The sequence below is a fragment of the Paralichthys olivaceus genome, chromosome 4 (assembly GCF_024713975.1).
Source record: "Paralichthys olivaceus isolate ysfri-2021 chromosome 4, ASM2471397v2, whole genome shotgun sequence".
NCBI classification, from domain to species: domain Eukaryota; kingdom Metazoa; phylum Chordata; class Actinopteri; order Pleuronectiformes; family Paralichthyidae; genus Paralichthys; species Paralichthys olivaceus.
The window spans coordinates 17,385,405-17,411,698 of NC_091096.1; the positions used below are offsets into that span (position 1 = coordinate 17,385,405).

General features: G+C 41.8%; 2 protein-coding genes across 9 annotated transcripts in view; both read right to left on the reverse strand.

The window, feature by feature from the left end:
• Window positions 1-10,164, reverse strand: part of bmp1a (bone morphogenetic protein 1a) — a 31,197-nt gene extending 21,033 nt beyond the window's left edge. The window contains exons 1-2 of the mRNA XM_020093925.2: window positions 9,792-10,164; window positions 1,589-1,702 (exon numbers count right to left, since the gene is read on the reverse strand). Of these exons, the coding sequence (XP_019949484.1) occupies window positions 1,589-1,702; window positions 9,792-9,939 (262 nt within the window). The 5' untranslated portion in view covers window positions 9,940-10,164. The remainder of the gene's footprint in view (window positions 1-1,588; window positions 1,703-9,791) is intronic.
• A 2,366-nt stretch (window positions 10,165-12,530) lies between these two features.
• On the reverse strand, window positions 12,531-26,213 carry kansl3 (KAT8 regulatory NSL complex subunit 3). Of its 8 annotated transcripts, XR_011240910.1 has the most exons (23): window positions 25,392-25,580; window positions 23,920-24,194; window positions 23,618-23,788; window positions 23,417-23,507; window positions 22,746-22,931; window positions 22,505-22,633; window positions 22,281-22,397; window positions 22,082-22,180; window positions 21,774-21,845; window positions 21,579-21,653; window positions 21,091-21,248; window positions 20,944-21,007; window positions 19,887-20,075; window positions 18,690-18,846; window positions 18,241-18,318; window positions 17,779-17,958; window positions 17,351-17,438; window positions 16,999-17,126; window positions 16,500-16,606; window positions 14,930-15,128; window positions 14,148-14,193; window positions 13,937-14,052; window positions 12,531-13,357 (listed from the first exon to the last, which is right to left on the reverse strand). XR_011240910.1 is itself a non-coding variant. In XM_069523977.1 (22 exons), exons 2-22 carry the CDS (start codon window positions 24,129-24,131, stop codon window positions 13,352-13,354), a joined length of 2,622 nt encoding a protein of 873 aa, XP_069380078.1. In that variant the 5' UTR covers window positions 24,132-24,194; window positions 25,392-25,580; the 3' UTR covers window positions 12,531-13,351. The 8 variants fall into 8 exon arrangements, 7 of the variants coding, with proteins under 7 accessions (XP_069380078.1, XP_069380077.1, XP_069380079.1 ...); XM_069523977.1 differs by lacking the exon at window positions 14,148-14,193; XM_069523976.1 differs by lacking the exon at window positions 14,148-14,193 and having other exon boundaries at window positions 13,937-14,055.
• Window positions 26,214-26,294: the final 81 nt, after the last annotated feature.

A 26,294-nucleotide genomic window follows, 5' to 3' on the forward strand; every position in this document is an offset into this window, starting at 1 on the left:
CGCAGGTTCATAGTCCAGGGAAATTAGGTGAAAGACTAAACTTGTGTTGTGAAATGTTTTGGATGAAAAAACTGATTTTTTTGGCACCATTGTGGTTTGTTCACTTGTTTAATAATTAACGATGTGCAAATACTGAGAACTAATAATGAAAAATTGAAAAGTGAAACACTAAAATAGAGATTATGTCTAGAGATGTTCTGATACAGATACCAGCATGGAAAATGCCTCTGATACACAAATCTATGTACACTCCAATACCACTTATTTAAAGTATAATGGTTTTACTCCAAAACAGCAGTTGCGCTGTACTGCCATGGACAAGTTCTGTTTTCTAAGCGGTGAAGAAGAGTTGATTTCCTGCAGCGTAGCAATAGCCATGCTTGCCAAAACATCAGTAACTTAGTAATATTTCCTGTTGGAAAGTCCCACAGTGACGTGTACCACATGAAATACTTCAGTTTCAAGGGGTGACATAATTTGAAAGGTCTTATTTTAAGAAACTGTGGCTGCTCTTAAAGGAGCAGCTATCTAAGGGAATTAATTGTTGTATATTCCTAGATTTATTTATGCTTGATCTTTTCAGTTATTACACTCAAACCTATCGGAACATTAATGATGAAAGTTGCCCGTCCCTTGAGATAGAAAATGTTTTGATTTACGCATATAACCAAATATTAACTAACCATACACTATGTAACCAAAGTGTGTGACCATTAAGAAGGATTTATATGTTCCTCAGACATTCATGGTGGTCCTACAATGGAAAAAACATCCACGGGTGAAGGTTATCTCGACTACTTATTAGAAGCCCCACCCTTGTGAGGTGATCCAGTCTATAAACTGAGGTGAAAACTACGTGGGAACAAAACGTTACGAAGAGTAAATGCTGCACCCACGCTTGATGTGTTTTTTAAGTCCTGATGCCTGAGTCTCCTCTTCACTCCCGACCTCAGACGTACTGGGTTGCTTTGAGAATCTAACTGAGGTGAATATTTTAAGAGCAGTTGAAATGTATTTTTAATCATGCAAAACGTCTCCTCAACATTTTTATAAAAGTCAAGTGAGGGAAACAGCAAACCTATCCCATTGAAGCACAGATGGCAACATGCACGTACATGCTGGTTCATGCTCACCTGCAGTTTATGGGATTGCAAAGTTCTATCTGTCCCCTCTGACTCACAGCTGTTGCTTAAATGCTGCCTTTCCTTTTAAAAACAACATTTAGCCCAACAAAGCCCAGCAATTACTCCTGAACCTGAACATGGAGGTACAGGTGTAGCAATGTGCAGTGATAACATGAAATTTGTGCATAAATGTTTTTAAGAGACCTCATGAAAAACGCAATGCCAAAACCAGACAGGTGCTGCTGCTGGAAAGTATCTGAGCAGTGTGACCGTCGTAATGTTAGAGTGTAAAATGTCTTTATATATAATTATTCCCAAATGAGATCCAAAATGTAAGAGCTATGTTATTTGCAGGTGTTTTATTGCAATTTTATGTGGAGTCACAATCCAAAACACTTTGCCTTAGTGCTGCATTTTTCACCTCACGTTGTCACGTTTGAAGAAGTGGTTTCTGTTGTCCTTACCTGTATCTGTGTGATTGACAATCTGGACAGTTTTCTGAGCCAAATCTATTATTCTGTCCACTTTAAACATCCGCAGGTCCTCCTCGTCCAGAGCGATGTCTCCCAGAAAGGCAACTGAAACAGACAGACAGAGACGGCACATGTCAGATGACATCCGCTGCTCGGGGCATCATTTTGCCCAACCAAGTTGCCTTGAGCTTCTTCTTCTGCTCAGACAAAGTAGGCTCCATGGAGGTCTGAGTACATAACACACACATAAAAATGCATACTCTGCTCTGTTTACCCTTTTGCAATGAAACAGAAACAGTTGTGAAACAGCAGCATATCTGTTTGGATAGAAAGCCCACTTTGTCTTGACTCCAAATTACAGCGTACAAATGTAAGCAACATAGTGCACATGGTTCATAACGGTTCATGCAATGAAGAGAGAGTATGAACTCAGGAACCTGACCAGTGACATGATCCACATTATTAACTGAGCCAGGTTCCGTCCAGATGTGACCAAACAACAAACCTCACAGTGTGTGTGCTTCAGCGCCCCTGGTAAGTTAATGAGAGCCATCAGATATAATACAGAGAGACGTTGACACTGTCTCTGTGGAGTAATATGGGGCACCTTGAACGAGTAATAGTTCTTTAATGAGGCCAAGGAGAGGGAAAAATAACCAAACAGTCCCACTTTATGAGGAATGTGCTTTATGGGATTCTTAACTAAATGCCCCCATTTCTGCGGAGGATAAGCCGGGAGTCCTCTCCGCGGAGACAGGGCGCTTGGGTTTACAAGCTTTTAACACCAGCACGTTTCCAGAATTTATGACCTGGCTTGTGTGCAGGACTTGGGAAGGGGGGGTATTTGGAGGAAGACGAGGGGGGAGAGAAAGCAAATTAGTGGCACTGTGACCTATGTCCGAACAATAGATGACACGGACTGGGAGGGAGGATAAGGCTTATCCTCTGTGCCCACACTGCAGCTCTGATTGGGGAAGGCAGAAAAGAAAATGAGAGGCTTCTGGATGTGTGTTTGGAGGTTAGCGTGGTGGAGGAGAGACCAACCCTGAAGGATAAGAAGCCAGGAGAGCCGCTGTAACTACAGAGTTAATGGGAGCGATTTACAGTGGTTGAGTTTGAATCTGTAAATCTTCATCGTGTCACACTGAAACAAGCTGCAATTACTTTGAAATAACCAAGAAAATGTATCTTGTGCAGTTAGTTTTGAGGCAGCTTTCTTTATGTTAGTGCGCGTTTATCCTCTGCACTGTGTCAAAGTTTGACTGAGACAAGAGAGAAAGCACAAAAGAAGCAAAGGAATCAAAAAAACTTGGTTCACATCCCTGCTCACCATGAGGAGTATCATTGAAACAATCTGGATTTCGGTGGATGCGGGCCAGTCTTCCACCCTGCAGGTTACAGAGGATACACAGCAGAATGACTGTGTTTGACTTTAGAGGCTAATGACAGCAATAAGGAGAGGTGTAGATCACTTCTGGCAGGACCGGGCATGCACAGAGGATTGGTTTAAATTCCAGAGGTCAAAGGGATCCTCTAATTTGTGCCTGTGACAGACTCACTACAACCATAATCCATGAGAGACTAAACAGACTGCCCACATTCATGTCGTCACATGGGCAGCCATTGCCAGAAACGCCGCTGATAAGGGGAAGCTACCAGATGTTGAACAGTATGGGCTGACTACACCAAGTCATTTTTCTCTTTTTATCGTTATATCATTTTTTATTTGATTCTCAGAACTGCTGAGCACTGGAAAGAACAGGCGGTGCATGAAGAATTAATTCCAAGTTGCCTTCACATAAGAGCACATTCAAAAAAATTCTCTCAAATTCCTTTTCGCTCCACATTGGCTGAGAAAAATGAAACAACAATTGGACAATGTTTCTTTATGCACCAGACTTGGTTAATGCGCGCAGGCCATGACTAAATAACTAAGTGTAGGTTTTTCCGCCCACCCCCATGAGGTTCGCAGAGGGCTGCGCTCTCTGCCCATGGCTGAGTCCCAATCATCCGCCACTGTGCCGGAGACAGGCTGCTTTAATCCACAGTGTCATTGTTCTCAGACGGCAGTGGAGATTTGAAGTGAGCAAATGCACGGCCCAGTGGCATTAGGACTCATTTCCCCCGGGCACAGCAGTCGTCCTGGAGACGCTGTTGCAGGTTTATGGGGAGACTGGCAGGGATTGTGAATTAATCCCCCATGTCTCCTGGCTTTAATTATCCACAGGCGCACGGTTTTAGGGAATCTTTTGTACACGACTCCATCCTGGGATTGGGGACAGGTTTTTGGAGAAAGGTGATAAACTCATCCAGATACAGAGGAGCTGTAATGATATTAAGTACAAACACAATGAGACGGGTGTGTTGCACTGAAGATTAAAGCTCAGTGAATGTGGCAGATGGCAAGTGATCACCACAGAGTACAGTGCTGAATCTCTCTCCAAACAATATTCATTACCTAAATGACAACAGCTGCAGCGATAATACTAATATCTATGCAGAAGAGTTAGGTAATAGAGGAGTGCATTTTAATACTGCTCTTGCTCACGTGTCCCTATTAATTACGAAAAAACAAAAAAAATATCTTGGTTATCTTAATTTCAGATGGAATATATGAATGAGGGATTGTACCTGGTTAAAATATTGCTGATAGCTGGGGAGAAGGCAATTACAAGAAGAAGGGGTCCGGTGAAATGTCTCAAACCAAGAGAAGTGGATACAGATTGTAGACTCTACAATCTGTATCCACTTCTCTACAATGTAGAGGAAATTTACTACATGGTAAATTTGATACATCGCCTGAGAAGAAACCCAGCTGGATGAAAGGTGGGAGAAATGAAAAAATAAAAAATAGCGGAATTAGCAAGTGACTGAAAATTTATGATACTGAATATATGAACGTTGGATTTAATAATGATGCAAAAAAAAAATAGATAGGGCAACCTATCCCCACCACTGAATTTTTTTAAATTAATCTAATCCATCATAATCCTTCTCATCTCAGACTACCCCCCCCCCTCAATCAGTGGATCCAGTCAGATTACACATGAGATCTCAATCAAATTAATCCCATTGATTCGTGTAATGCCCTCGCCTCAACCACTGCGGTGTCAAATACTCCACGTCTACTCTCATAAATCTCCTTCCGTGAATAGCAGGCCGAGACATCTGTCATTGAAACATGCACAAACATCAATACTAGGCCTATAAAGACACCAACACCAGCCTATATTTAGCTGCTCTGGCTTCATTGCGATGTTGCCGCGGTTTACACTCCTCACTGCGCTGACAAGGGACATTCAAGTCTCTCTGCATACAAGACCTAATGATGAGCCCGGCCAATATGTAAGTCTGCGATGCATCACAATGCCCTGGCACCGCCTTTCACAGCCTGTGTTTGGTAACAAACGCTGCATTTGAATTCCAATAGAGGCCAATAGTATATTGAGCTTAGGTGATTACTATCTAATGACAGTGTAATGTCACCTTTCAGGTTTAATTCGGCCAGTGAAGCCATTGTCCCTGTGGACAGGGTTTTTAAAACTGCAGAGAAAAAAAGTAGAAAAGCCAACGTGAGGGAAAACTGAAAGAAATGCATACTCCGAACAAAGCAATGATGAATTGTACTATGCAGGACTGTTGTGTTGTAAATATGGCACCTTTCTCCACTGTAAAAACACCAGCTGATTCTTCAGCAAACTCTTACCGTGACATTTCCTAAAACTGCTATTTGAGCCCAAGGCAGAGGAGAGAAAAAAACGGAGAAAACATCAGCTTATTTGCTCATTTGTGGGAAAAAAGGTAACTAAGGTATAATTAGAAGCAAGGCTCTGGCTCAGGTCTCCAGCTACGTCCTGAGATTTGAGTAATTATCCATCGATAAAAGCCAGAAGCCTCATCAGCCGCAGCTGATCAAGACATAGTTTCTGTCACTGTGCCGCAGCTTCAATCTTCTTGAGAAGACGAGAGCGGCTTCAGCTGCAAAGGGCACACAGCAAGAGACTGCCGCCCCTTTAACATTTCACACTCCATCAAGCCCATTAGCAGATTGGATTTCCCAGCTCATCCCTGCCACTGATTACTGATACACCCTACTGCCAGTCGAACCCCCTCTAATGACTCATCAGCTCGACAGCCATTTGTCTTTTTTAATGTCAGCGATACACAGAATTGAGTCCCTTTACATGGATGAATAATTCATTGCCACACTGCAGGAATTTTCACCTTTGACCAAACTTATTTTGACCATCCAGACTTCATATTTGTGGTTTTGGACAGCAGGCGAACACACACTCACAGAGTCTGGCGTGAGGAAAGAGCAGGTTTACTGAGAACCGATGTCCAAAACAAAGTTTAAATGGGTTTGTGGATGAACTAAATCGGGAAGATATCCTCAACCATCAACACTTTCTACAAATAAGAAGCTGAAGAAAACACCTTATTTATTCAATTCAGGTGGAGGGAGCGGAAAAACAATTCTCCCACACGAACAGCGCTGCAGCACTGATGAATTATTTTGAAAAACACACTGAGAATAATGAAGACGGATAAGCTGCTCTTTAACGTAGGCTAATTGGGCTTTCTTTGAGCCATTCAAATGAGCTCTCTCTCCCAGTGCATTTGTTTGTGCTTAGGCTCCATACCCAGATGCTGTATTATTGCAATTCAAGATTAGTTATTACTTAGCTCTGACGACAAACATATTGTTCCAACTAACGTGCTGAGATCGTGCCAATAGATTGGCTCCCTAATCACCTGAACCCTGCGGAGAGGGGAATGGCAGGGGTCCTGTAATGTAAAAAAACACTCAGCGTGGGCTCGGCAATGCAGCTCGAATTCCATGATAAAAGGAAAGTATCTGCCTAAGTGTTGCTTGAAGGCCCAATCATGGAGTTCAACAGGCCCATCACACTGCCAGAGCGGGACGGAGGGGAGAGAGCTGGGTCAAAACAATCTCTGTTCACATGAGCCACATACATGGCTCTGGATCTGGTCTTAATCCCTGAACATACTAACACGCCTGAAAACACATACACTGGACATGAGCGTGCCGGTGTAGACAGGAAGGCATTGGTTGTCACAGATAACAGCTCGTCTCCAACACATGTAAGCAGTTGTGTCATTGTAGAATGACAACAGAGTCAGTGACGCCTGTAACTGATTATCCATGTTGCGTTCTACACTGGTAGCCAAAGCTCATGCTGGTTGTTTTCATCCAGAAGGGGGTCATGTGACAGGGGCCTGACGAGTTGTGATGGTTGTGAGTGTATACGTCATTGTTTTCAACAATCTGCATGTCTGTCCCTCCAGACTAAAGCATTTCCCAACTTCCCCCGTTTTAGCGGCTTGAAAAACCCCGGAGCAGTGTGGACTCCAGGCCTATCCAAGTTAATGCATTTCCAAAAGTAACAAATTAGCCTAAATGACCAATTCAAAGTCAAGGCCCATGAGAGGCAAGAGGAATGACTTCAATAGCAACCCTCCCCTGTGAATGGCCTGCACTCACCTGCACTGAGCTGGTGTGGCACACAGAGCGAGCGGCCCTGCCTGCCTCGCAGCCGTGCTTTCCCTTGGCATGAGGTGAATGACCTATACAGTCTATGAGAAGTGCTGGAGCCAGTCACCGGAGTGAGTCAGGGGGCCCAGGGACACGGGAGAACTACTTGCATAAGACAGGAGGAGGAGACGGGTGCGTTGCGGGTTGCCCTTCCTGCAGCTGAGGCCACAGCAGCACAGCAGCTCGAAGGTAAAAGCGTGGATCTAAAGCCTGAAGGCACTCAACCGACTGTCACAGGACATCTGCTGTAATGAAGATGTCTGCTTCATGAATTAATGCATATGTACATGTCAACTTTTTTTCCGGATTATAATTTAAGAAGTGAAGACTATGAGCGTGACTGCTTCTCATCTATTTTTCATGTTGAAAACGAGTGGATCTAATCTCAGTGGGTTGTTGGAGTCTTAAATGACTTCCTGGGACACTGCCAAGTTTGGAGTTGTGCAGACTAAGGAATTTTCCACTGGTTAACTTTCTAAATAGATGGCATTACTTCAGTGTTATTGCACTGCTCACTCCAATCGAAGTACATTTCTATCATGTCTGCTGTAGTGATGAGCTATTTCACGGTTTGTGAATGGGAGCTGTTTTTTTCGGAGGCTGAGCGGGCACACTTAAGGGAGAGATGAAGACCTCCCTTTAAGTGTATTTTAAACACTCTGGGGGAAATTAATGGTCACCATGTGGTTGTCAAGGTGTCTTGTTATTCCACAAATACCTGAATGGGAGTCATTATACCCACTTTCGAGAAAAAAATATCCTTGAATCACTTGGTAAAACCCTGACATCAGTGTAAAGCAAGGACAAGCCTGCAGAGGACAAACATGAAATTCTCTCCTCTCACTGCATCAGAAACTTCACACGGCTATAAGCTGGTTTTTTCTTCTCTGAGGGGAAGCAGCGTGACAAGAAAATGCTGACCCGGAGGCCACAGAGAGCGATCGGATGGACTTGGTGCAGTGATGTGATTGAAAAATGAGGAGAGAAGAAAAATCAATAATGCACAATACATCAACTGTTTAAGTCCTGTATACGCTGGTATATGGAGGTGACTATATAGTGGAAAATGTTTTCTCTGGTGAATCTAGTGCCTGAGGAGGAGTGTGGAGGAGCAGAGAGATCTTGGACGTTTGGCTGGAAAGGAGGAAAGGCAGGTGGGTGTAGGAAGAGAGGGTTCAAGGGGGTGAGAGTTTGTACTTGTGACCGTCTCTGTCCGCAGACGTGCACAAAGGAAAACCATAAAAACCCAACTACCATCAATTCAAATGACAATCGAATGTGTTGTTAGTAATAATGACAATATCCTCAGTGATCATGACGGGGGGGTTATCGAGCGGGAATGTCCCCGTTGAGATGGTAAGAGGAATATAAACACAGCGTCGTCAACAGTTTACCTTTTACTCTTGAGTCATCTGAACACCACGTCAGTGTCCAGTAAATCCAAACCAACAACGCAAAACTATCTGGTGCGACCACTTGACCAAGTCAGCGTAAACAGTGAAGCAAAAGCAGGACCACCATTGACTCATACATGAGACACAGTTCATCTGCAGCCTGACCTTTGTCCTGTTCATGGAAAAAAGCCAATTTTCAAGTCTCCCTCGTCATTTGTTAATCATCACTGGGGTAAAGATGGAGAAAACAGACACTCTAGGTGGAGGAGAGCTGGAGGACTGAATTGTGGTTTTCTTTTTTTGAAATAATCGCCTGCCACATCAGAAATCTTCAAAAGCCAAACCGGTGCACACTTCCAGGACTTTAGAGGTCATTTCGACTGAAGCCAACTCTCTGTATCTGTAACCTGAATACTTTCACCAGATGGAAAACACAATCTGTTCAAACTCCCCCAAAGGGATTTGGCAAGACAGTGAGTTCACAGTGGAGGAAGAGGAAAAAAAAAAGATTACAATGACAAGTCTGATACACGTTAGCCAAATAATGAGGGAAAATGCAGAGAAGAAGCAGACGTATTTATACTTTGAGCCGAAAGACAACAGCCAGCAGAATTATGTGTGCATGAGCTCTACTGTACTCCCTCCTCTCTCTCTCTCCCTCGCTCTCTCTCCTCCTCCACTTTATTTTAGTGGCCTGTGAACAGCCGGTGGGAAAAAAAAGACTATTTGTGCAGGGACAAAAAAAAAAAAAAACAACCAGGAAGGGAGAAGATTCAGAAAGCCTTTGTTTTCCCAGCAGCTCTCTTTCATACAACCCAGGACACAGCCTGCAGCTTCACATGCTCACGTTTGAGAAGAAGAAAAGCAGACTGGAACTTTTCAACCAGCACTTAAGCCCAAACTTTTCATGGATTCAACTCAGACTCACCCCCCTCACCCCCCCTCCCTTTTTTTTATTTTCAGATCCTCAAAGCCACTCTTCATCCAGCAGCTTCAAATGTTTTCAAAACTGCACAATAAACTGTGTCATTCAGAGCAAAACAGACGCACATTGTGTTCTGGAGCCTTTTAAAAACTACATGCACTGCTGTCATCTCTCTCTGCAAGATCCACACACACACACACACACACACAGAGAGGGAGAGAGAGAGAGAGAGCAAGAGTCGTGGCATGTTTCTACCTCCACGTAAATAAGGTAAAACAAATCCCACGGCGGGGGAAAAGAAAAAGAGGAAGCTCTCACCAGCTTTACAGGGATCCTTGTAGTCGATCGGCTCTGATGTGGCAGCGGGCTCCACGTAGTAACCCGGATCAATCGCGTCCAAATCGATCGCCGATATCGCGCAGCAGAGACAGGAGAGCAGGAGCAAACATCTCGCCGCGAGATCCATGATTGTGGTGGGGGAGACGGCGGAAAGCGAGGGATAAAGGTGAAGGAGGAGAGAGGGGCGAGAGAGAGAGAGAGACAGAGAGAGGGAAAGAGAGAGAGAAGAGAGAGAGAAAAAAATGGGAGGTTTTGGGGGGGAAATGAGATCCCTCCGGAGGGCGGGTTTTAATTTCAGCCTCTCTCCGGTGTCCTCTCGGCTCTTGGGGGAAGAGATTTCTCTCGTCCGGCTCCGGGCGGAGGAAGAAGTGCCGGAGAAACTTTGATGATATGGCAGCTCCGCAGGGGCGGTGATAGAAAGCCCCCCTCACTCACTGATGCCTGGGCACATGCTCGCTGCTCCCCAGGGGCCCCGACAGAGGTGAGGGGAGGGGGCTCCAGTTTGGTTCAACATAAAGCCTGTAATGTCTTTGTCTGAAAGGAAAATTGCAGTGTTAAAAGTCTAATTGAACCCACAGACCTTCATTCAAGATGAATTGATGAAAGTTAAAGATGTGTAGTTCATGTTGAGCCGGAGCCCACAGATAGTTCAGCTGGCCCCAGGTCTTACGATTTGGCTGTCACATCAGTATGTAAAATTCAAAAGTTAGAATTTTACTTTATTTAAACGTAAGTATTTGACATTAAAATATATTCCGCAGCTTTTTAGTATTTTTTACCTTTGACACAGAGACAGACTTTCAGAAAAGCACACTTATTTAAGGCTTGTAAAATTACTATCACACACACACACACGTCCATCAAACTGGGCTTGATCTTTCTTAATATCGGAAACATGCAGATTTTTCAGGCTTTCACATTTGCACAATTATTCTCACACATGCACACACACATCAAACAGACTGTGCTCCACCTTTCATGCAATCATGATTAAGATGAAGTGATTACAACGCCACCTACTGGACATACACGTTACACTACATGCAAAGTGTCAATTTACATGTAAATTGAAATATAAACTAACAAACAAGGTAGGTAAGTCAAATTGTACAAAAAGACAATACTTCAAGATTAATCGACCACAGTAAAGGTATTATTTTTTGCTCATGTTTAGCTTGGGCCCAGAGTTAGTTAAGAATGAGCCCCTGGTGTTCAGTTTTGACATTGTTAATGAAAGTGTAAATTTAAAAAGTTTAAATTCAACTGAATCTACAAGATATTGTAGTGAGTCTTTACACTTTAAAGCTGTTTGCAAGAAAAACCTTTGTTATTTGTTTTTTTTTTCAGGTTGCACACTTACACAATTATTCTCACATACATCACACAAATCAGTCTTTGCTTGACCTCTCACATAAATCACGAGCAAGTGATTATAGCGCCCCCTGTTGGCCATGTACGTGGCACTACATGATAGGCATGTAAATTGAAAAATAAACAAGGTCAGAGGATGTCTCCAGTGTGTCATGATAGTCTGAGCTGGGATTTTTTCTTATTTCTTTATTCTGTGGAATTCTTTTTTATTAATGAATCATTCTGTGACTGTGAAGCATCAGGAGTTTATGTGTCCGATATTTATTTATAAGATTAATAATATATAATGAATCATCTTCATCTGTCCTTTAATTCCTTCTTTTCATTTTGACTTTTAGGAAATAGGTAGTTCATATGTTTTTGAATATTTGTATGTACACAGATTTACATAAACATTTAAGTATATTAACTATTGGTGTTTTTTATCATCTGCAGGAATGGTTGAATATAAATATAATCAAAGCAGTTAACTCTAGTTTAATGTACAAGGACTAACTTGCATATTTTCATTTAAAGTATATTATTGGCATCAACACTGCAGTGTATAGTATATTCCCTACAGATTAAAGTTTATGGTCGTAGTTTCAGCCCCCTCCCCCCCTATTAACGAATAGTATTTATAATTAGATGTAAAAATCTTGCAGCGGTGTCAGAGGCAAGAAAACAACCAAAACTGAAGGGCTGTGCAGACTGGATGAGGATCCCTCATTTGGATCACATAAATATCCAGTGGTGCTGATGATGGGATGCTGCAGCCGCTCTGTTGCTCTGTTTGACTAGCATCAATTATCCTGTCCCTGCCTATTACATACAAAGCCTGGCTTATATAAGAAGAGAGCTACACACTCCTCTCTTTATCTTATCTGACTGCTGCCTATGTGAGGAATTTAAGACAGGATGTGTGCCGAGATGAGTGGGCTGTATTTATGCTGCTGCTGTAAACACGGCAGTTTAACTACCATGCATGAGAGTAATCTCCTTCATTATATTTTGAAGAAGAGGAGTTTCTCAGCTTGCTCAAAGCTACAAGTTTGGAACACAGAACCAAATATTTAGATTGGCAACATAGAACACAGTTGACTGTCTTCTGTTTCTACTGTGATAGTGTCAAACAAAAAGTCCATATAGAGTGATGTGATGACACAGCACAGATGGGCAATATTGCCTCATACAGTAGTTTAGATTATAGGACATGAGGTTATAGAGGAAAAGTATAAAACACACTTTACCATAAATACTGACACATGATCTGTTCATTATTGCAGCTTCTTGTGTGCATAGTACATAACATTCAAAGTGAGTATTGCACAGTCAACGCCATAAACTGCAGCTTCTGCAACCACACGATTATAATCAATGCTCACATTTTATTAGCTTTAAAAATTAGTTCTCACTCCACTGCACTTTCGACATATCATACTGTTGAGCTTGTTGTCATGGTGAAATTACTATGAAGAGTTACTATAACGATGATGATATAATTAGTGTGATAGATAATATAAAAGCTATGACTAACATTCATATGTAGTCATCCCACAAATATCGGGAGATTTGTAAACATGAAGTTGTGACACCAAAGGTGACGTTCCTGTTAATCGCGCTGATACATAAGATATATTATAATATATGACATTAGATATGAGATGATGACAAAGGGAATTAAACAAATATAGAGCCTACTCAGGAAAAGCTTGTGTTATCGTCTGAACTAAGAAGTTCTGTGTCTGTCCTTTTACAGTGTTACCATCAGTCCAGCGAGGTTGCAGTTTATCCTCACATGATATAATTTCCTCCCTGGAGGATAACATATCATCATGCTGTGTATGTAACCGCCAGAATTGCTCATTAAAATTAAAGGTGAAAGAGGAGACAGCACACTCTAGCATTAAATCCACCACTGCAGTGTTAGCAGAGTCTGTGCTGCTCATCCCTGCACATGGAAGCAACTCAGCCACAACTGACTGTGACTGCGTGGCCTTTTCCAAGCGTCTCGACGGTGGAGCCCTCTGGAGGGTGTGGGGCAGGTGCTCCGCATGTTGTGGGGGTGGTGTATACATCATTACAGGGAGGGTGCAGTCTCATCAGCAGGCCGCCGCTCCCAGAGGTCTCTGGTACAGCACCAGGTCACATCAGGTGCATCACCACTTGGAAACCGCAAGCCCAGATTTTCACTGCTGTAAAAGGGCAAATATAATAATTAATCCACTTATATCAAAGCCTTGAGGACAAAGAACTGCTTGACATTCACAGTATATCTTAAGCTCTAGTACTTGACAGATTTAGGTTTTGCAGTGTATTCAGTAATAGAATGATGATATTATTAGCCACAATCAGATGAACATTTTTAAAAGAGCAGCTTCTTTTTGTACAAAGCCTCTTTTTTAGACAGAATATGAAAACAGTTCATTGATGAAGTCACTTTAACTCTGCAGACAAGGAGGGTTTATTGCAATGTTCAATTATCTGATTTCAAAATGTAAAAAAAATAGTATTCTGTATCAATATAGAAGTGGGTACCCAGGAGAACAGCTGCTTCACGAAAAATCTCTTTAAAGCTATAATGCAAATGAAAACCTCTACAGTGTCATTTTTAACTGTATAACTGTATAACTGTATATATATATATATATATATATATATGCTCTAAGAAACCTTCTTAATTATTCATTATTCAATACATCATGAGCTGTCATGTAGAGATAATGGTAAGTAAACGAATAAAAAGTCACATGTGGCATTTAAATGAGACACACCTTGGGCTCCTGGGGAGGAGCCGGGGTCACAGCCTCACCACCTTGGCTGAGAGATCCCGTTCTACTTGGTTGCGCTCCTCGAAGCGTCACCGTTATAGAAGTGGGGACTTTCTGCCCTACTGACAACACACAGACAAAACGGCTCAGCACTAACGACTTCACATGCTAATCACCAAAATACACCAAGATGGACTTCAGCATTTTACTTAACCACAAATGTAGTCCGACATGGATGGTAGTGACAACGATGATCTCTTCTGTTTTGTGGTAGATTGGCAAATAAAAACAATAGCAGCATGATGAGAAGTAAATGTTGAATGTTTAGTTGCGTGACAAATACAACTGAATCACACTGGGGGAAAAAAGCACACAAACATAATGAAAACATGAGTTTGATTCCAGTCTTTATTGTGACAATAACAGATCTTGGGTCATGCCATATACTGTTATTGCTTTTCAACAGTTCTCTGTCAGAGGTCATATTTATGGATATTATAAGCAGGTGATTCAATGAAAGGGTTTTTTTTAAATGTTACAACATGAAGAGGCAAACTAAATAAACACAAACATGAAATGGCGAACCAACAAAAGCAGTTTGGTCAACATTACCAACAATGATTTTAAATTATTCACAATTCTTCTGTATTGTCTCATACATTATATTTTACATTTACATCAGTTTCTATATGTGTCAAACATAAGCTGGAAAATCTGACCTTACATTGACCATAACGTTCTAAACTCAACACGTTGCATGTTGCTGGTCTGTTTTCAGCTGCTGTATGGCTGTTCATCTGACTCAGCTAACAGCAGCTCTTAAAGGAACACTATCTTCACACACAGGTCGACAGAACCGTCCTCTTTTTTTTTTTTTTTTAACCACCACATTTCTCCCTGACCTACAGACGTCCTGAACTAGTGTTTCCAAAACAAAGGATGAATGAACCCTGGGCATTCAACGTGGCCGTCTGGTTTTGGCAGTTCGAGACATACCAGCGGTCTGATTGGTGATGTGTGCCAAGCCGGGCAAGCTGCTAGCAAGTTTGGCCAGCCCACCATTGGTGAGCAGCTGGTGGATGGCGGTGGTTTTAGCCACTCCCCCTGTGGTGACCACAGGCACCGCACGGAGCAGAGTGCTGCTGCTGGTGCCGACAGAGCTCAGGACCTGACCCTGGGGCTTCCCACAAGCCGCCTGAGTGTGGAGGAGGAGGAGAAGACAAACAGTTGATGGTGTCATCCAGAACAGATCTGCTTTCTTAAGAGAAGGGAGCTAAAGCCAAGCATTTCATGCCTCGTCTACACTACTATTTTTTTAAACAGATATTTTCCCCTCCGTTTTTAAACAGGTCCTGTTTCAAAGAATATCTTGAAGCCAAAAAACAATTACAAAAGCTCAAACAAGCATGCCAGGCCAGAAGGCACAGATAAACTCTACATTAAAGGGATAGTTCACTGAAAATTTTTAATTAAAACTCATCTACTCACCACTATGTCGATGGAGGGGTGGGTGAAGCATTTTTTAGTTTCAGGGGTAAACACAATTGCAGCCAAATCCAATACAATTGAAGTAACTGGGGACTCCTTCTTCAGATGCAATAAAATATAATAAAAAAACAAAACATAACATGCCTCCATACTGATTGTGTGGTGTGATCCAAGTGTCCGGGAGCCCCGACATTCAAATTAGACTCGAACAGCATCATTTACACCACGCTTTAAGACTTAAAGTCTGCTACCGGAAGTTGCGATGCTAACACAGACCCCAAGTGTGACCTTTGGTGAGAGCTTGTGTGCATCGTGTGAGGTGTGTGTGAATGTGAGAACAAGGCTCAGAGGAGGATATCAGAGGACATTTAGGCTTAAAACATGGTGTAAATTACACAGTTTCGAGTCAAATGTGAATGTCGGGGCTTCCGGACACTTGGATGACACCATATGAGCAGCATGGAGGCATTTCATGTGTTTTTTTCATTTGAAAAATTGATTACCAATTACTTCAATTGTATTGGATTTGGCTGCAAGCCTGAGACTCCATAAGTGTTTTGTGGACTCAAACTCTTCACCTACCCCTACATCAGCATAGTGGTGAGTAGATAATAAGGGAATTTTCATTTCTCGTGAACTATCCCTTTAATAATCCATCGAATACCAAAAAACATTGTGAGCATGCTCAGTGAGCTTATTCTCCTTCTAACCAGTAAACAGCTGCTATTATTGTTTCTGGCTAGATGCACAAAGCAACAGTGGGCATATGTGAAGTAAGCTATGCCGTCATTGTTTCCCAAACACTTGGGTGTACGTGTACACACAGAACCAGATTCTTTTGAAAATCACGTGGACAGGGCCTCAGACAGAGGCTGAAAAGAGCAGCAGTACAAGGACAGTGATGCCTTCTCTGAACATGTGCATGAATCTGAATCTGTGCATCTAAACCACTTAAAGTTATAACCCAAATTAAAATTACAAACTTGAATATGAGCCTAATATGTTTCCTTTAAACAATCAAAACTTTCATCATGGTCCTTCAAATGTTATCGAATGTAACCATGTTGTCAGGACGTACCTGGGTGCTGCCTGTGTTGGCTGGTGACGAGGACAGGCTAGGAGCTTTGGTGATGATCTCCTGAAGACTGAAACTTAGGCCTTGTAGCAGACTGCTGGCGGAAGGCGCTGTGCACAAACAAAGACAATCAATCAATGAAGCTGAAATCTGGGTGAAATCGATGCCAAGTTAATATTAACATAACAAATCCTAGTTTCACAAACTGCTACCAGCCAATCCCCACAGGTCTAATCTAGATGGACACACACACACACAAACACACCGTGTTAAAGTCATGTCCAAAGGGTAAGGATCGGGACAGCGACAGACAGCAATGGCGCAAGAGGTGATCAATGATGTTTGTTTAATTAGGTTGTCCTTGTACACTGTTATCATCCAGTGTTCAAAAGTTTAATCTCACTCTAACAAGCAGCTAGAACTGCGCTGTGTGTTGACGCAGCTAATCTCAGCGCAGTTGAGAGTGAAAACAGGCGTGCAGGGCAGGACAGGACAGAGATACCTTGGGCAGTAGCCGGAGCTTGCGCCTGGACTGGTGTGGAGGACCCTGACACCATGCAAGGCTGCACACTGCTGAATGAGCTGGAGCCTGGGGACAGGGCACCAGACACCTCTGAGAGACTACCAGACCTGCAGTGACACACATAACCACCAGTCTACTCAAGAGCTACCCCGGCAAGTGCTGTTTGTCCATCACTCCGCTCCCAAACTCTGAGTACACAACTCATCAATCCCTCTGCACCAGACACACATTTGTCCAACAGGGTGGGAGGGGGTTGTGGGTGTAGGCTTTGTGAGGGGTTTAAATGCTCTACACTAAGAGTGCATGTGTGTGGCAGGGCCAGCTAGCTTACCGCTGGCCTGTGAGAAGTCCTGAGAGTTCCTTGGCTCCAGCAACAGTCTGTCCCACTGTCACTGTTAAGGGCTTCCCAGAGACACTCGCTGCAGGGAAAAGAGAATAGCAGGAGAGAATTTAGAAATCTGAAGCCCCCCAACAATTTCCAAGTACTGGATAGTCAAGCATTATGGGTAGCATTCTACATAGTTTTGAAAAATCTTTCATATCATTTTATCTAAAGATCTGTATGAGGTTGAGCTGGTAAAAACTTCAGATTGTTTTCCATACTGTCTGTCTACTACTGATTCTATGGAACCACAAAATAATAAAGCCAAAAACGTTTTTCCTCAAGGTGTAAAGAAAACAGAATAGTTCAATATATAATAGCTACTTTTAATACAGCCTCAGAGGTAAGTGGTGAAATTAGGATATCAGGATGTGTACCTTCCTGTGCAGCATGACTGATGGCGCCCCCTGCTGACTCACTTTGGGAAACAATGGTCACCTTGATCTTTGCTCTCTTGGATGCTTTGCTTGGCGTGGGGCTTGGCGTCTGCCTCCTCTTGCCATGGGACCTCGGTTCATCTCGGTCAAGGCCCTCCATCTGATCACTGGTTACTGGCACTGCACCACACAAACACACAAACGCAGACATTTAATAGACTGTTGACGCAACACGAGGTTGGGGTTTTTTAGGCTATAAATCTTTTGTGAAAACACTTTCTATATTCTGTCATGTCTTTTGAGTAATTCTTAATTTGAGAAATGTAAAATTCAAAGCATGACAATGAGTATTTTAGTGCAGTGTTTTCTGGTGTGACATTCATATACAATTACAGCAATGGAAGCAAGGACAGGAGTGAAGAGACAGAGAGGAAAGAGAAAGGAAGAGGGATAGACACTTACCAAAGATACAAGGAGGAGTGCCAGGAGGAAGATTTTTCCTCACAAGCATGTTTTGTTTCATAAAAGCAGCAAACTGAGCTGGAATGAATCGGAAAAAAAGCCGGAAAGGAAAGTTGAAGGAAGAGAAAAGACAAGAAGATGAGAGGACAGTATTTCAGTCACATTCCATCTTGCCCCATTGGATGTCGTGACTGATAATCTCTTTATAAAATAATTTATTTACAATCACTTTCACATCTCACACGCCACCCACGCCTGCTCAGCTCATACGATATTCAGCAGAAGTTGAGGTGAATGACTCCTTTAACATGTTTATATAAACAAGTGGTGTAAATGTGAGAGCTGTGAACCCACATGAACCAAGATCACTGTGCAGGTGTAGGGGAACGTGAATGCTCAATCAGTTTGTTTTCAATGCATCCACAGTTGAAGTGTGGTGATGAGCTAACCTTGAGCTTGCTTGTGAGTGAGTACTGTCCCAGAGCGCTGCATGTGTGTCTTGAGGAGCTGTGTCGCTGTAATCAGACTGGACTTCTGTGCTGGAGACAGACCTGACGTCTTTGGTTTGGGACTTGAGGTGGGGCTGCTACAGACGCTAGACAGATCCTGAGGACACATTAAAGTGGAATAGCACCTGATGAATAGTGTTTGGTGACAGTAAAAACCTATTGCTGTTACCATTTGTGAGATACAATCATTTCATTTCAGCAACCCTAAAGGCTGAACGATAGATATGTCTATGGAAACAAATGGAGCCCTCCATCCATACTCTGTATTCATTGCATCTGTATTTGTGACTGCTTCTTAAAGTTTACAGATACGGAAAAAATGGATTAAATGAAGCAGTACCACTAGAAATCATGGGGGGACAGTGTCCCCAATAGTTCATGCAATCTATAAAAATTTGTATATGTAATAATTTAAAATGTCTACATATTTGTATCACTGAACCAAATACACAAAGATAAAGACAAATAGAAATCCTATTTGCTTCAATAATCTTTCCAGTGTATTAAAGCCACTCACTCGAGGAGGTACAATGTAAACTTATTTCAGAATTCTGTTTCTCTTCTGAGTGGAGCAAATGAAACCTGTCATAGAAGAAGGCCACTACTGACACTGCGTTCGTGCAGATTATATTTTTACATTATCAGGCAGATGTGGGTTTTTTTGTATGAGAAAAATATCAATTAATTCAGAGGAATACATAATAACTAACATTACACTATTTTATTATGCACCAGTTATTTGCACCCATGACTAGAGAGCTCATTTAAAACTTTGATGAAAAGTGATAGGGAGTTTCACTTGTGTCATACCAGTATCAAAAAAGCAGCAATGCGAGTGAACAAAGAATGTGAGATGTGTGATAAAGGAGCCTGATTGGCTTTTTTACATAACTGATTTTAGTTTGACGGATGGTGTAAAATGTTCAGTTGTCTCCAACCCCACCTCTAGGCTGTCCCATGCGTGTGTGTTTTCAGAGATGGTCATCATCCCATGAAAGCCTCACACCCATGCAACCCTCGTCAACTGCATTCAATTATTGCAAGTATTTTTGATAATATTATCTTATATTGATAAACAGAAGCAGCCAAGGGTGTTCATCTAAAAGCTTGATGTAAAAGCTGCAGCTTGTAACTGACCTCTGAACCTGATGGTGAGATGGGAACTCTAAGCGCAGGGGAGGAAGGTCGTCCTCTCTCCATGTCAAAGGGAAGCTCCCGTCGAGGCCTTTTCTTCTTCTCTGTGTCCAGATCCCTCATCTCCCCTGAGCCATGACCATGGCCCTCTGCCCTCGTGAGGACACCTGACAAGAAGTCAGCGATCTCATCCTGCAGTTCAGTAAAGAAGAAAAAAACATAGATTTTTGAGTACAGAAAATAGAGGTCAACCGATAATCAGTCACCAGGTATTTAGGAGATGACTGGCATTGGACGATGCCTGCTATAGAATGATGTTAGCGCTCCCTATTAATTTTCATTTATTCTACAATAAAGAGAATTTGAGAGGGCACATTTCAGGAGCTGCCGTTGGACAGTGGGTAAATTCCAATACTGGATAGAACGTCAATATTTCCCACTCATAACAACACAGCAAATCTATATAGTTAGACTCATTCTAATCTTTGAGTGAGAAAATGGGAATACAATTTGTGAATTGTAAACGTTCCAAGCCTTTAAACAGCTAAACTAGCTTACATTGTTCAAAAATGTATTTTGGCCTCCCCAGCCCCCCACTCCAACTCCTGGCACAAAACTTTTATCAGATTAGTCATTTGGAACTGTAAAGCCTTTTATTGTGGGGGAGTCTGTGGTCTGCAGGTAAGCAGGTCACATATTTTCTTCATCAGTGTTGCTGATACACATGATGATTCCAAATGTTTTGCCAGCAGCAGACTAATTATTAACAGCTAGCTAGCCTTTGGTTACCTACTGCCTCACTTTATCTTAAATAAGTGCACTGCAGAAAGAGTGGAGATCTACTAAAGAAATATGAGTTAATGCCGACAATCACATTAGTGTTACTGTTCAATTTTGTGTTTTTATTTATTTGTATTTTATCTGATGCCAAAGAGACTCAAAACACCTGTATTATATATCTGCAGTCAGTCGGCCTATTCTCTAAATATTGGCGTTGGCCACTGAAAACTCACATCTGTCAGTCACTAAGGAGAAAAACTCAAATTTGATCAGGACAAACCTGAATGCAGCGATCCACCATGGTCTGTGTCAGTCCCTCTGTTCTCATCTTTGCCGAATTGATCCTGTAGAGGGATATAATTTAGTGTTGCCATTGCATGAAAATAATATCCTCACGTTCCGTTAGACACAATCCCATAATACTAACCTGAGGTTGTCATCAGCTCCTCCAACCACCACCATGCTGTTGTCTGCCCTCAGCTTCTCTCTGAACTCCTCCATACCTTCGTTACTACACTGCAATGCATTCTGGCCGACCACAAATAACACTGGAGTCTTCATGTCCAGCAGTGGATCATCCACATCCTGAAAAACAGTAGCACATTAACAAACATAAATATCAAACATTAATAAAGATGGCATTAAGTTTACTTTTGAGGGGAAATTGAAGTCATCGTTATATTGACATGTGATTTTCGTGAGGAGTTCATTCTTGAGTTACGTCCAACATTTTTTGAGGTCAAAAAGACCATGACCATCAAAATCAAATCACTTCATCCTCGAGTCCAAGTGAAGGCATTCCGGAGATGTCACATTAATGTGAGTGGGGTGGACGGACGGACAACTTGCAAAACCTCTGGCTATGGCTGTCACCACTCTAGACGCATAAAAATACATATGAATGAAAGATCTTACCCCTCTTGGCCCATTGACTGTTAGCAGGGGGAAGCCAAGACACACAACAGCAGTCAGATACTCCATAAGGGATACCTGTAAATAAAAAGAAGTATTAAATTATTATTATGTTGAAAAAAAATTTGCATTTCTTTCATGGATGAAAACTGTTTAGCATTACACTAAACAACATTGATAAGTTATAAGAAGTCTTACGTGACAAGCGATAAGCGCACCAGCGTTCCAGCCAACCAGAATAATGGGTTTGTGGGGGAAGTGACTGTGAACCTGGAGGTTACATTTTAAAACTTAATTAAAACAGCTGCAGAAATATTACAGACAAAATCAAATATAACTTGATTAAGTATATGTTGGATCTATTTTATTCCTGTTTTCCTTGACAAAATATTTCACATCAGCTACTTTATCCTGATAGAAGGAAATCCTGGTGTCCCGTTAAGGTTTGAATGTCAAAACAACACATTATTAGTTTTTTTAGAATGAATCAAATACGACCAACCTACCTCCATGACCTTGGCCCTGACAGTCCCCAACATGTGCTCCAAGCACTGGGTAATGCCAATATTTGCGCCACTGTTAACATGAGTGTGCACTGGTATGACCTGATATGGAAAGAGCTGTTAGAGGCACGTTTCTGAGAGAAATTAAAAAACACTACGTTCTTGGCAGCAAGCTAAGATTTAAATGAGTGATGCTTCAGACCTTTCCTAAACAGGAGAGCTGTGATTGCCAGAATCGCATCCGTCTTGAAGTAGAGAGGGCAGGATAGGTTGGGCTTGATGGTGCAATTAGGATGAGCGGGGATCCAGGAAGCTTGCTCTGAAATATGTAAGAAAGCAGACAGGGATCCGGTCTTAAATATTTGCAAATAAGTGAAAAATGTTCTTTTAACATGTTTTCTTTTGGAGTGAATGGTTTTATCTTACCGGTTTGTTTTGAGACAGAACTCCAACAGCAGGGTCCCACGGCCGTTTCAGCAGCAGTGACAGAGCCTCTGCACTGGGAGCTCCAGTCTTTGCCGAAGGCATCAACATTCTATCAATCAGCAACGGCAACTTCCCAGACACAGAGATGGGTAATAATGAATCAAGAAGCACAGATGCTGCAGAACTTATCTGACAGGAAATATCCTCATAATTACTACTGATTCAATTACAGATATTATACCTTGCTTTTGAGAGTCTGCAGTACATCCAGGTAAGCAGCAAGCATGGCAAGGCTTAAGGACTCGATCATGGTGGTGTGTAACCACTGCGTCAGTTTTGTGTCCCAGTTCACACTGGCTAATGCATGCCGCACCTTTCTGGCACACTTATCCACGGCTATCCTCCGCAAAATTGGCTCATTGGAAGCCTAAGAGAAACAAAATCACACAGAAGACCAAGTATTAGGTCCCAATTCACCCCAAATGCCAACCACTTCATTTAACAGTAAAGGGGTAGTGTTGCCCCATTTCTCTATGTGATGGAGGGGTAGTGGCCATCTAGCCCTTCAAACACCCCTGTTGTGTATTCATGACCTGTCTAAAAACAAATTGGTAGATGGAAATTCCCGAATGCTTTACAAACGGACAAAGCGAATCAACATGGCGACTGCTGAGGGTAAAATGCTCATAAATTTAGAAACTTGGGATTTATCTGGGAACATGAGTTTTACAGGCTCAAAATGTTATTGACACTAATTTGACTCTGTGGCATTTCCAATGTGGCTAATCTAAGATCAGCATAACATAATAATAAACTAGGGATTTCAAATGGTCTTCAATCCAGCCCTCACAAATGATGCTGCAGGTCTATTTCTTCAATTTTATCTTTTAAGATTAAATGAGCGCAACTTACATTGTCATTGGCCAGACGAGCGAGTCGTTCAGCATGTAGAGCTTTCAGGACTTTATTGAAAAGTTTGTTCTGGGCCACTGACCATCCAGCCCTGAAAGACAATAACAATAAAGTTAAAACAACATATTGTAACTGAGATACTTTCAATCATAATGTCTACACTCATGCACAAGTGTCAAGTAAAACAATGGATTTTGTTACTTGTTCAAATGTTCCTCCCAGTCATCGGGGGGTGGAGGGCTCTCAGCAACAGTGCGGGCGAACAGGACATGTCGCTCACACTCCTTCATTACACTAAGAGCTTTATGGTTGTCATATAGAGGAATAGGGGACGGTTTGACTGTTTCCACGTCAATTAGAGAATCACATTCTCTGCAGAAAAAGAGAAGAAAAAAAACCATTTTAAAACATTTTTACAAGAGCTAAAACAGAGTGGACAGCTGATGATCACCCCAAACTGTAGTCTGAGGTGCTGTCAAAGTCTAAGGAGCTTGTTGACTCACGACAAGGCTTCAGGCTGGCGGCGAGGGGTAACAAACAGTGTCCTTGTGGGCCGGGCACTGCTGGCATCTGGGTGGGCATTCCACGGCTTGGCATAGCTATGGTCCAGAAACACTAAGTCCAGCTCTCTTTCATGAGCTGACAGCTGGAAAAGCAAGGATGTGCCCATCTTCCTTGCTGATATCTGGAAATCCTTATCCATTCCGCGATGCATCCTCTTCCTGGGCCCCAAAGGGCCATGAGCAGGGTTCAACAACTTGTGTGGATTCAGACCAAACTGGAGGGTAAGAGGGAGTTTATTTCTGTTATTTCAGATCGGCTGAGAAAACAGCAAATTCCTTTCTTTGCCTTTCACCACAGAACACGAAGATCATATTACTATAGTTGCTACACAGTCTGTTGAGCTGCACCTGATGATTATTTTCCTTGAGAATTGATCAGACAAATATTTTCTCAAAGCAATGGTAACAGTTAGCACCCATTTAAACCTAATTTTGAAATTGGCTGATTTGTCTTTATGCAAGTCCAATACTCAAAGATAATTTGTGATAGAAAATTATATGATAACAAAGCAAATTCTCACATTAGAGAAGCTAAAACCAGAAAATGATTGGTGTTATTCCTTTAATAGAGGCTAAATCAATCAATCAATTACAATTAATTGTTGCAGCTCTAAAACATTTGTTTTATCTTCAGGCTCTGAAAAGAGTTTAGTCAAGTTTAATAAAACGAAGGTCCTCTCAGATTGGGATTAATGATAACTTCTCGTATTTTTTATGTATTTTAAGTATTTTGAGAGTCCCCTTAATTTATATTGGTACCATAATTAACCACAGAAGCACTCCTTTAATATTATGGCTGGATGTTGAAGAAAATCCAAAATTAATCAGCAACATTTGCGAATCAATAAAGTAATTTCAAAAGCTAATGTGTCACAATATTCTGGATGTAACCTCTTACCCTGAATATATGATAGTTTAGGCAAACTAACAATTACAGACAATGACACGAGCCAACACTTGATCAAAACAACACATATGTTAACATGGAGTCTGGAAGAGTCATGGACATTGTTCGCTGTTTTCTGAAGCTGAAACAGTGATCGATCTTTACGTATTTATAAACGGTAGATTGATGGATAAGGAAAACAACCAGACTGATGTTTAAACACATGTTATGCTGAGGTTCGTCTGACAGCAGGGGAGTTCACCACGACACAACAATGTGTTGAATCCACAGTGAGCACCAGCCTTTACTGCCATGTTCTGAATATAATGGTAAAAGTTGTATAATCGAACTATTACGTGTAAACGATTGTGACAAATATGACATATTCAGAGTTATCAATAGTTTAGCATCCATCTTTAATGTAGAGCCTTTGTACTGCGACTGTGGGCTGGCCTACCAATGCTAGCGTTAGCGTAGCATGCTAAGAGCTAACCGATTGGCGCTATCTTTGTGTCGTGCTGCTCACCTTTTCTTTCTTCTTCTTGGTGGAGGCGGTCTGAATTCTTCTCGTGAGAAAATGGAGACGGATGATGAAGGTGTTTCTCACTAAATCTTATTTAACGCGCTAACATTCACTGTGCGCACTTCCTTTTGTTACACGAGTTGTTGCCAGGTTGCGCTCCACATCCTGCTCTCTCTGCCCGCTGAAGACAAACAGCACCGTGAGAGCAGCGTTTCAACCGAACTGGCAACCAAGTCTGTGGCGCGTCAGTCTAACACCAAAACATGGACTGGATCTACGTCCATAATGGATCTGGATCGTTTGGATCGCTTCAACAGTAAACGTATTGCTATTTGACTATAACACTTCAATGTTTATTCATTGGAATTGTTTGTACATTTATATGTTTTATATTTTTTGTGTTGTGAAACATTATACCAATAACATTATTATTTCAATGTATTATTATTATTTCAACTATTATTATTATTGCATCAGAAATGGAAAGAAAATATTGAGATATTTATTGTTTGTGTTTTATGTGCCAAATGAAAATGATAAAATGCATGTTTCAAAATACTGTTCAGTAAAGCAAATATCAATTTTACCTCGACCACCGTCACCATGGAAATCACCAAGAAGGCCCAGCAACATCTTTATGGCCATTTCCCAAGGCACCTTTGAAAATTATCCTCATGTATATAGTATATGTGCATGACTCAGAGGAACTATATTTTGTCAAACTTTAAAAATAAGTTAGCGTTTTTCCTCACTGAGTCGAGGGTTATGTACAGATTGTTAAGCCCGATGAGGCAAACTGTGATTTGTGAATATAGGCTGTACAAATACAATTTGATTGGATTTTTACATATTTGAAGACTTGCCTTGTTCTGCACTTTATATTATAAAAACAGTTTTTTCTGTTAG

Bases quoted from the DNA above. Each gene is read 5' to 3' on its own strand.
- kansl3 (XM_069523976.1), bottom strand. From the start codon at position 24,131: ATGCATCGCGGAATGGATAAGGATTTCCAGATATCAGCAAGGAAGATG. The intron at 21,846-22,081 runs GTAGGTTGGTCG...TGTAACCTCCAG, and splicing joins TCAGGGCCAAGGTCATGGAG to GTTCACAGTCACTTCCCCCA. The intron at 18,847-19,886 runs GTCAGTTACAAG...ATGTGTCCTCAG, and splicing joins TCTCACCATCAGGTTCAGAG to GATCTGTCTAGCGTCTGTAG.